At 36.3% G+C, this 12,203-nt stretch overlaps 1 protein-coding gene across 1 annotated transcript in view; it reads left to right on the top strand.

The window, feature by feature from the left end:
- Positions 1-12,203, top strand: part of NEGR1 (neuronal growth regulator 1) — an 834,359-nt gene that overhangs the window by 639,993 nt on the left and 182,163 nt on the right. The window contains exon 5 of the mRNA XM_069478075.1: positions 10,308-10,428. Within this exon, the coding sequence (XP_069334176.1) occupies positions 10,308-10,428 (121 nt within the window). The remainder of the gene's footprint in view (positions 1-10,307; positions 10,429-12,203) is intronic.

Genomic DNA, 12,203 nt, shown 5'->3' with positions numbered 1-12,203 from the left:
AAACAAAGTCTGTTTCTTTTGTGGACGCTATATTCCAATGAGACAAGAGAGACAAATAGCAATAAATAAGTGAATATATATTATGTCAGATGGAGATCATTGGTTTGGAGAACAATAAGGAAGGCTGAGAAAGAAGGGGTTAAAAGGTGAGGAGGTAGGATTATTATTTTATGTGCAAGGTCAGGGAATACCTCCTTAATAAGGTGGACTTTGACCAAAGACTGGAAGGAAATGAGGATGCAAGCAAGACATGCAAATATCTAAGGGAAGAATATTCCAAACTGAGGAAGTATCAAGTAAAAAGTCCCTGAAGTAGGGGCATTCTTGGAATGTGTTTCATGAATATCAAATAGGCTAGCATGGCTAGAGTAGATTAGACAACAGAGAGAATGGACAGAGATGTGGCCAGTGGGGTATCAGGAGAGTTGATCATCTAGGACCTTGTAGACCACTGTAATGAACTTGACTCATATACTGAATGAAAGGGGTAGCCAGGATGGAGGATTTGACTTCTTTTAACAGAAACACTATGGCTTTGTGTTAAGAATGACCTGTAATGGGAGCAAGGGCAAAACCAGGGGGACCAATTAGGAAACTACTGAAATATTCAAAGCAAGAGCTAATGTTGGCTTGCACCAGCATGATAGCTATAGGGGTGGTGAGAAGTGATAAGATTCCAGATGAATTTTAAAGGCAGAACCAACAAGATGATAGAGTCTCTCAAGACATAGAAATGTTTTGTAATGACATTGATGAACTGGTAACAACTGCTCATCAAATGTGCAGATAAGCTTTGCACGATGAGAGCAGTAAATAGACAGATCTCGTGATTTTGACTAAGAAGCACTAAATAAGATTGAGTTTATAAGGAGAGTATCAGCTGCATTTTATATATATGTATGCATGTGTATATATGTGTGTGTGTATATATATTTATATATTTCTGAGCAAAAGAGGAAAAAACCAAACATTTTCTCTAATAATTTATTCATGTGCTGCTCTTGCTGACACGGAGTATCTTTTTTGTCAGTCAGACTTTTCCTTTCTTGACATTCTCTTCAGTTGTCAAATTACTTTTGCTGTTAGGCAGAGTTTTCTCATACCATGTTTTTATTTAATCATTTTAGGAAGGATGACATTTTTTTTTTCTTTTGTAAGACATTCTTAGTCCCAAATAAACCCATACTAGTGTTTCTGAAAATTACAGTTTTCCTACCACCACTCCTCCTTTATCTTTTGATTTCTTTACAATACATTATTTGTAGGTAAAATGTCTTTCCTACTTTCTGTCTTCTCATTCTTTCGTCTTAGTTACTACCTACTGTGTTTGCTTGATTTAACTTTCTTTATCCCTAAATAGAAGTATCCAAAACTATGTTTTTCAAAGGAGAAAAAAAATTACCTCTCAATTCTATAACTACTATCACTTCACACTAGGTTGTTTTTCTCCCTGTTTGTAAGTTCATGGCAAGTCTATGGACAAAGCACATCAGTTGCACTGTCATGGCCCAGGTTGCTTTGTTCTTTGAACGACAATAGAAATGCTATAGCATTATATCCTCCAAGGCAGGATTTGAGCATACGATTGCCACCTCAAAATAAATGGAGAGGTAAAAATGGCTCTGGTTTAATGCTCATTTTCTTACTAGGGAATCTGTCCGTAGCATTGGAAAATGTCTTTCATTTAACATGTTTTCTATGGTTTTGCTAGATTTATAACATTCTCTCTCATGCATGTGAAGGCAGGGTGTGGGAAGGGAGAAATGGGTAGTTTACAACTACATTTCTATGATATAAATTTTATTTTTTCTTTAATTTTTCCTTTTTCTTTATAGATGCCCAAAGCTTTCCTTTTTGTTCCTATAAGACAGTGGGTCTCAAATGTAATTCTTTAGAACAGATTAACAATATGAATTATTCATTTTTTTAGAATTAAACAATTTTAATAACTGAATTTTAATCAACATTTTAAATGGTCCACTTTAGTGTTATTGAAGGGCATAGTAACAAGAAGAAATGATGAATCATTCAGAAATCTGATCCAATGATTATTCTGTGAAAGCAGAAGTCATATCACGCCAAGTCTCTGTAATGCCTTCAGATTTACCATTAAGTCTTTGGAGGAAGCCACCCCTAAGGCCAGAAGAAAACATGATCCAGTGAGAAACTGGCCTAAGTAAAGATGCTACCACTATTCTTATCTGTTACTCACCGTATCTATATTGCTAGTACTTTTTAAGTTGATTGCACAAATCTTGAATTCATGTACAAGTCTAGTTCATTCAGATTTTGAGAGATCAATGTTAGTTTTTAAAAGTATACCATGACTTAAAACATAATAATAAACATAATAGAATCTCCAAGAACATACCTTAACTGATTAATACAACTAGCCATATTTTACCAATAAAAAATTCCCAAGAATATTCACGTGTCATAAGATTTGAAAGAAAGCATCTAAACGTTCTAATCTTTATTTTTTAAAGATTCACTAAAAATAATTTTATACCAGTAAGTTTATATTAGCTTCAATGTGAAAAGAATGCATTCAAATGTTTTAGGATTTGTAAGGTTTATACTGAAGGGCAACTTTGGTTACAAGACTGTACATGCTGAGAATAGAGAAGCCTTTAGAGAATCCCAACTTCTCAATTCTTGCAAACCTGTCCAATATATCCAAATCAATCACATACAGCTAGAATTTCAGCATGACTGACAACAGAGAAGAGATTAGATCATGAGTAAGTCTAAAGAAAGAAAGTTTTGTGAACAAGTAGGAAAACAGTGAACCATTTAATTCCTATTGATACAGCTAGTGGCCCAATAAATCTCAGACATATTTTACAGTGGATGTATCACTGGAGTAAGCATTGCTGATTACAAGGGGACAGCTACTTCAAGCTGTAATTTTACCAGTACTGACCCTTGTCAAAAGCACAATGTGCATGAATTCTGCCTAAGCACCAAGAAATTGCTCATGATGTAATTCTTTCTCTTCTTACTACACTTTTATTTACTTCTACACAAGTCACAAATCCCATTCATCCTCCATTGGCCTGTAACAGGTGCACATTCATAATAAGCACAATATCAGATCATTCACACCACAATCTAAATGACTAATGATAGCTCAGTATACTTAACCCCCTTGAAAGAGTTAAATATTATAATAACATTAAACTTGAGCTAATGAAAGAGAATCTCTTACACTGTAGTTTCAAGCAACAGAAAGATTTTCTTTAAGTATTTGGGGGGCCAGTGGAGAGGTCTTCACTAATGTTCCTAAAATCAGATTTCGTATCCACTCAAATATCTTAGCTCCCTGAACTTTTTTGTACCAAATATTTTTTTTCATGCACATCTACAAACAGAAGAGAATCAGACATCACAGCTTAGTACACTGTCACATTGGACATTAAACATTTCATAAAACCATTAAGGTCATGTTGACATGTAACATTTCACTTACTATCTTTCTCGTGAAAGATAAAATGACCTCATCATATGTTTATCAGAATCAATGCATGATCTTTTATATGCCCAAACATATAATGTGCCACTATAATTGCATATCTTTTTAAAAAGTATACCTTTGTATCGCATATCCTTTTCATGTTTTATCACATTGAACTCAAAACTTACGCCTTGGTTAAAGGGGAATAAAATAAGCTCTACATCTGCCTTTCAAAAAAGATTTTCTTGATTAACTACACTCAAAAAGCAGGATGTGGATAGAATTCTGGAAGAGTAAAAAGTAATATACTAATCCAGCTTTTAATTAAGTGAATCACATGCTTGCAGTACCAAGGCAATGAATTTAAAAATAATCAGTTTTCTTTTCTGTCCGTATCTTATCCTGATTCCATGCTCTTAAAGTAAGCATGGCTGTAATACCGTATTCTCTTGTAATAATCCCTGTTTAATAACAGCTAATGTATTTATTGACTGATAACTCAGTGCAAAGCAGTACAGCAAACACTTTCCAGGAATTCTTTCATGTCGTTCATTCAGCAATCATGTAAAATAGCTACTATTTTACAAGTGAGAAAACTGGGATTTAGAAGGGTTAAGTAACTGAAATAGTAAATGTTAGAGCCACTTTTGTTGGACCACAAAGCAGAGCTTTTTTTACTACACTGTTTCACCACTGCGTAAATGTTTAAGGTCTTGGGAAAGCTTTCATTACAAACTGGATTATTTCGATGCCCTGTGAATGCTGACCAGAAGTTTAATTCAATGTGAAAGTCCTTAAGTTGTGAAGATTATGATTCAACTCTATTTGGTAGTGTTTTTTTTTTTTTTAATATGACTAGATAATTTTTTTTTAATTTTCTTTTAGCAATAACATGGAGGTCTTAGCTTCCTTAAAGGTAAAATTAGTCCATAAGGCAAGGACATATTTGTTACATGGAGTTTGTTGACTTGTGGTCTTTTTCTGTGAGATCCATGAAAACTTTTGAAAGATTGCCATATTTTCCCACCCTGAGGTTCAGCCTACCCTCAAGGAAGAAATTTTCAACTATCACCATCCTCATCTGTGACAGTAATGTATTGAGCACATCCCATATTATGTGCTTTCTGGTAGGTACTAGAAACCTTAAAATTTTTTCAAAACGTGTCCATTTGACCAAGGCTGCCTTAGTATAACTTATAAATTCTACAATCTAGACCAAGATCAATATGCTTATGTTCCACAGCATTTTCAAACTATCTAGCTTCTGTAGGACTGATTTCTTCATGATTTCCTTCTCTTTATGAAATCTAAATTTACTACTCCACCCTGAGTACTCTTGTTTATTATTGTAGTTAATAATAACTGTGTGGTGTCTTCATCTTCTTCCATCATTTTGAGCAGGTAAAGTAGTGGTCAAATTCTTTTCTTCTTGGAATTCTAAAGTTTCATTGCAACTACTTAAACTTAGTAAGGATATTAAAGTAATTATTGGATTTACTCATTTTTTTTTTTGTAATAAGGCTGTGTACATAACCAAAGTTCCCACTGAAGATGACAAGAGAGGAAGAAGGTCTCTGTAGCTATTGTCATGTAACTAAGAAAATGAATCTTGATTAAGCTTGTTTGGTGCCAAGTGCAGAGGTTCTGTTTTTTGCACCTGCAGAGCCTGGAGTTTTGGATGAAGAACCTTTCATTATCTTCATCCTGAAATGACTGGCTAAACAATGCAAGGAAATAATCCCACTGAGTAAATGAAAAAGGAAGATTCCTCTTTTGTGAGCCTCTAATCACACAGGTGTTAAATACCCCTTGTTGACCCTTTCACTGCAGGCTTTCCCCAACATCTGTTTTTTGCTCTTACCCACATCTGTCTAGTAATATTCCTCTGAAATTCATTTTTTCACTGTGCAATTGCTTCAGCTCAGTCACACAATTTGGCACAAGAGTGGTGTGCCTGAATTTCAGCAGGGCACATAAATCAGTCCACGCCAAAGGATGCAATTCTACTTATGAATTTGAAAGACTCAACCATTCCCTTTTCTTGTGTTATTAAAAATTATATATGAGCAGAACAAAAAACTATCTCCTTGAGAAGAAAAACAGTTCTGGAAACAGAAGATGCATGCATTTACACTTCTAGTAAAAGCAGCTTACACTGCTGGTGCAGGGCCAAAATTCACAGAGCAATGAGGGAGTGCAGTGGTAAGAGAAATAGGCTCTGGGAGCAATCACTCAGGTTTTATCATTCGATCATCTTTCCAAGGAAGGGCCCACTATGATTTCTTAGAACATGGAACATTTTAGTGGAAAATGAGTGTTTTATACAACTTGGCCAAGCATAATTATAATTTTCACTGTTGCAGCTCCAGTTGGAGATTTAATTAGTCATAACTGTTGTCAGGTACATCTGTTCCAGACAAATAAATGACCGTATCTTTATGGTGCAAATAATTGAAGCCTTCTCCTCACGTGAAATCTGTGAGTACATTATAGCTCATGAGCACTTGGAAGCCTGTTGAACCAGTGATGGTTGCTCACCCTAAAAGTCATGAATCACATAACCTAAGACAAGGAATAGAACTTATAGATCCACTAGTCCAACAGTCCAGCATATTCAGAATATGTTCTAAGAAACATCAGGTCCACGAGATGCTCAAATGAAACCTTTTGGGATGCTAGGGTCATGTAAGTTGGGAAAAGGTTCTGTCCAATAAGAGATTCTTGAAACATACATGGGCAACATAATTTCTGAGAAGTACTATAGAAAAGGAACCTGCTGGGTATAATCAGGCAATTCTGTGGCCATAGAACCCTTTTATTTATACAAAGTAATAGTGTTCAGAAGGGTGTAAACTTAGAATTTCACTAGAAATGTCCAGCCATTGCCAGTTAACTAAAATGAGTTGAGTCAGGTCCAATGTGACCAATGATCTATTTAATTACATTTTTTCTCAGTTCTTGCCTTTTCTGTGAATTGCCCAATGGCTTTCTTATCATCCTAAGGATTACTACAACAGCCTCCTAGCTATTCTGCCTGTTTCCTCTTTCCCCTCCTACCTCTTTGCAGAACATGTTCCACACAGCAGCCAAAGAATCTTTATAGAATTTTAATCAAATCATGTGGCTCCCCTGCTCAAAATTTCCAAAGCTTCAGACCCTTACAATAAAATTCAAAGCCTTTACCATGGGCTACCAGACCCTGCAAGAATCTGGGCACCAGCTCTGCTCCTGGCCCCACCTTCTCTTCTAGATTCATTGTCTCACTTATTCTGCTCAAGCCATGATGACCATTTTCTTTTCCTTAAAAAGCATGTTAAACTTAAACCTGATAAATGAGTTTCCACCTCAAGCATGCTCCCCACTTTAATTTGCTTGTTATTATAATAATTTCATATAAATAGCCACATGATTCCTTTTCTCACATCATTTAATTCTCTGCACAAATATGACTTCATCAGTAAGGAGCTCTGAGATCTCTCCATATAAAATAACACATCTTGCTATTTCTTTTTCTTTTGCCCTGCTTTATTTCCATCTTAGTTTGTATCAGTTTATGTTAGCTCTATGAGGTCAGGAATATTTTTTTTTCATTAATTTGGTCCCTGGTAGAAATATTTGTTCAATCAATGAAGGAATGAAGAATAAATAAGTGGATGAATCTTCTTCCTCTCAAATAGTCATTTCCAAAAGATGCACAATAATGTGATTATGTAATATGAATTTTCATGAGCCAGAGAAAAATCAATAGAGGCTTTAGGTTCAAGTTTATAATTTTAGCCACAAAATAAAATCTACATAAGAATCTTCGCTCCACATTGATTACTCTATAGCCCATGGCTCTTTAATTTTCTACCACACAAAATGCTCTTAGGACTTTTTCTTATGCATATTATTATTAATTTTGAGTCATTCTTTATCCCTGGATCCATATGACATTTTAGCTGTGTTTCCATTTGCAGTCTCCATCATAGCAGCCCATGAAGCCTGGATAACAGGATCATGTCCCTTTAACTTGTATGGTAAAGCACCCAGTGCTAAGCCATGTGCACACTGTACTGCATAAAAGCCTTTTAATGATGAATTAGATTTTTATTTCGGTTCATTATGCCTGGGTTTTCAGGCAATGTTCCGGATTTCATGCTTTTGTTTGTAATGAGTCATGGCCCCTTGACAAACAAGAGAGTAATTAAACTAACCAGGTTATCAATAGAAGCTTGTGATGGATCTCCTGTTGCATATGGTTATTTCATCTTCAATAATAGTTGGATATCATAAAAGATTACAGCCTGTTAGTGTGACAGGGAGAGAGAGATGAAAGCCTGTGAGAACAATAGTGAAAATACAATCTTCCCTATACTTCTCACAAGTAAATCAGTGTCATAATAATTGACAAAGGAGTGAGGTTTTATTTATAGATGTATTTTGTATATTTCATTGCCTTTTACAGGGGGACATGAAACTTTGCTTCACAAAAAAAGTGAAAAATTATGAAATGAGTCCTTCTATTGTATCTGTATACTTGTATATGTATGTATACAAAACTGTGTGTATATATGTGTGCATGTGTATTATCTCATAATATTTTCACATTTAAATATTTTAGTAAATACTCTTTCATTATTCTTCACCAAGTTATTAGCAAGTACCTTAATAAAAATATTTGCTCTGCAAATTTTTTCTAGAACTATAGATTGAACCTTAACTATTAAGAATAAAAACAGCACAGAGAAAAAGGTGCTACAATTTCAAAATGAAGTGTCACCCTTAACAGAAAATGATGAATTTACTAGGATATTTCTAAAAGGAAAAGCAATGTTCTATTGTAAGAATGTTTACAGTTTTCATATTCACTGCATATTGAAAAAACATTAAACCTTGTACTTTTTATGCTTTCCAAAGAAACCCCAAATATATCCAGAGTGCACACGTACTTAGGTCGTATTTCTGAGTGAACTCATATTTGCATCTTCAGTGTTCCAGTTGTTGATGAACAATTTCCCATAGTGTTATTTGAAATATGTACTGTGTTAAAAACTAAGTAGAAAAGGAAATATTTATGAAAAGATACATGCATACAACACCCAATGTTTTCCTCCAGAATTCTCCTACTTACAGTCTGTTCCATCTCAGGCAAGAAGTAGTCTAACCTTCAGCTCACTTAAGCCAGCAGCTTTCTACTACTTCCACAACTACCACCCTGGTTGGTATGAGCCACCAACCTTCATTTGCCCTGCTTACTGCAAGTTTCCTGCCTACTCCCTTGACTTTCATCCTGGCCTCACTATTGTATTTTTCAACACAGCAGCCAGAGTGATCCTTATAGTAAAACACAAGTCTGCAAGGGCTCACTCTTTCATTCAAAGTAAGAGTCAAATCCTTGAAATGGCCCTCAAGGTCCTACACGAGCTTCCATCCTTTGCTCCTCTTTGGCCCTATCTTTTGCTACCCTTCCTTTTTGCTCTTTGCATCAGCCGCACTGGTCTCCTTGCTATTTCTCAAACAAACCAGGCTTGCTTCAGCCTCGGAGCTTTACTGCAAGCTGCTCCCTCTTCCTGGAAGGCTCTATCTCCAGACACCCACATAGCTCACTCACTCATCTAATACATTTAGTCTTTGGGCAAATTTCACCATCTCAATAAGGCCTACTCACAGTACCCTATCTTTTACACAATCCATTCCTTGCTCTAATTCTTCTTTTTTTGCTTCTATATGGTTTTTTGTTTCTTGTTTTTGGTTTTGTTTTACTATATTGCTTATCCTCTTCTAACATTTTGTTCATGCTACTTATTTTATTTATCGTTTACAGTCTGTGTCCCCATACCCCATCCCATTTAGAATGTCAACATCATCATGTCAGGGCATTTGACTGCTTTGTGCCTTGAGAAATGCCTGGCACATATTGGTGGCTCAATAGCCACTTGATGAATAAAGGAATGGCTATGTTACAAAAAAGCTTTTTAAGCATCACACTGTGCTAGGCACTGTGCTTTGATCCTGGAATATGCAAAGATGAATCAGATATTTACCCTGCTTTCAAGGAGCTGACAAGGCAGCCTGGCGTACCCATAAGTAATCACAATACAAGATAGAAAATCCATGTTATGAGAGACCCAGATAAATTACTCAGAGAAGAGAAAGCTATTTCTGGCTAGAGAGATAGAGAAGAGTATGGAGATAGTTTCACCTAAAATGGGCCTTGAATCTGTGGATATGGGGAAGAACTGCATCCAGGCAGAAGAAACCATATAAGAAGATCACTAAATTGCTGCAGCACAGGGAGTAGGCAGGGAAAAACACAGAATATTGAAAGAATCCAGGCTCTGAGTCAACATGACTGACTTCAAATCCAAATTCTGCAACTAGCTAGCTGCGTGACCTTAGATAAATTGTTTAACCTCTCTGAACTTCAGTTTTCATAATCATAAAATGGGATAATACCATCTGGCTTACAGTATTATTGTGAAGAAATCAAAAACATAAAGCACCCAACCCAATGACTGGCTCCCAGTGATCATTCAATAAATGAGAGCTATTATGGGAGTGTAGTTTGACTGGAGTACAGATGAAGCATTCCCCTCACCAATGCCATTTTTCCAATAGGAAGCAAGGCCAAAATGTATTGCATTTACTCTACACTCCCTGCGAACATTCATCTATTGTTCAACCTGAAAAATGAAGCTGAAAATGACTAGTCTTGTATTTGAAGCATAAAATACTGAAAATATGATGCATTGGCCTATCAGGCATAAGATTGCTTTGAATATAGAAAGGATAAAAATATATGTGTGTTATATTTCTGCTGAGGATTATTTTTACTTACCCACTGGGTTTCTTTTGTTTGTTTCTTTTCCAGTTGCTCCTACAATTCAGGAAATTAAATCTGGCACCGTGACCCCGGGACGCAGCGGATTGATAAGATGTGAAGGTGCAGGTGTGCCGCCTCCGGCCTTTGAATGGTACAAAGGAGAGAAGAAGTAAGGACTTTGTGATTGTTACTGTGTTTCAAGCACTTTGAGCTAATGTGTTTGTGTTTCATATACTTATGTTAGGTAATGTCTTTAACTGGCTTGAATGCTTCTCAGCAGCTTCCTCTCAGGCAGGCAAACGGAAGGAGCCCATATGGGAGGGATGGCTGCTAGGTCTGCCTGCGAATCCCCCATCATGGATGCATTTCCTTTCTTTCCCTCCCACCTGAACCAGCACACCACTGCTCTTGCTGGCAACCAGCTTTACTTGAGAAGGAAACCAGCTCTTAAAGGACTTGGGCACAGCTTCCACAAGAGCATTTCAAAAGCAGTAGGGGCTGCTGTCCCAGCCAGGCTTCCTTGACAAGCCTCAACCCTTTCACCTGCCTTCTCCCACGAGATAGTTTAACACTTTGTTTTATAGGACATTGTGTTTTGGAAATTCTATTGCTACAAAGGCTGTGGAGGAGACAAAATACGTGGTTAAAGGAATAACCAAGGGTATTTTAGGGCTACTCTAATTTCAATTCTGTATGATTGCCCTCTTGAGAAGTCCCAAAAGCCCTGGCAAGAGCTACTGAACAAGAGAAGACAAGACTTGACAACGTTACTTTCGTCCAGTAGGTTCATTCAGGCCTCGTCAACTGCTCCTGTCAAGCCATCAAAGCATCACGGGACACCTGTGGGTTAGGTGGAAGATGTAATGCAAAGGAGAGGGTATAGATTTTGCTTCGAAACTAGGGAGTGATATAGCAAAGAAAATGTTAGCTTGAACCATATGGAATTGCCATTTTTAAGTCAAGAAAACCAAATATTGGCAATTCCGTATGTTCAACATATATGAATGGGGTTTATTTACTTATGTCATGGCTCATATCTAATTGTAGCTAAATATCTGAACCAAAAAAAAAACAGGTAAAATCACATAAAAACTTAGATATTATCATAGAGGAAAGGAATGGATGTGATACAAGCTGGTACTTTGTTTCTGAAAATGGAATCAAAAGATGATTTGTGGAAGATGGTCTCCATCTTTAGCATCAGACTTAATGATAAAGGCTATCCCCATAAGTATCTCATTTCTTCTGAATAGCTGCCTGTGGTTTACCTAAAAATTTTTGCAGCTCTTTTATATGCAACTTCTTCTATAATTTGGGGTTTTCAGTTTTTAATTCTTTTTACTAATTAGTTTAGCTTTTTACTAATTCTAAATTTACCTCCTTGTGCCTTCATGGAAGGCCCCATAATTTCATCTACTGAGAATTTGATAAACTGCTCTGTGGTTACCATCATTCCATCCTACCATCCTACAAGATTTTATATCTGCCAATATTACTTTTCTCAGATTTTGACGACCCAGGTTGAGAAGTTTGAGTTTGTGATTTTCCATATGAACAAAAATCTGGAAAAGTGGTTCTCAATCATTTGAAGCTTATGGAATTCTTTGTTCACATATTAACTTATTTGGAAACCCAAGAAGTGATACCTGTGAACATGGCACTTCTCTGGTAGACGTAGGTTGAATAGAGTCTCAATTCTACCTGATCAGCACTCTCCCCTTAATTAGGACATCCTTCCAGGAGCTCCCCAAATCCCTGGTTTTACACAAAACACAGTTTTAATAACACTGACTTAGACTATTTTATGTATCTTTCAAAGTCACTTTTTAATCTGTATCATTAATTTGTTAAGAACTAACAATCAGAATTATTCCTCACAGTCCAAGTCAGAGCTGCTATGTTAAAGACCATTTTATTTCCAGTACTCTGTGAAATGATGTCCTA

The sequence above is a fragment of the Eulemur rufifrons genome, chromosome 8 (assembly GCF_041146395.1).
Source record: "Eulemur rufifrons isolate Redbay chromosome 8, OSU_ERuf_1, whole genome shotgun sequence".
Lineage (NCBI taxonomy): Eukaryota > Metazoa > Chordata > Mammalia > Primates > Lemuridae > Eulemur > Eulemur rufifrons.
This window is presented reverse-complemented; position numbering and strand designations above follow the sequence as displayed.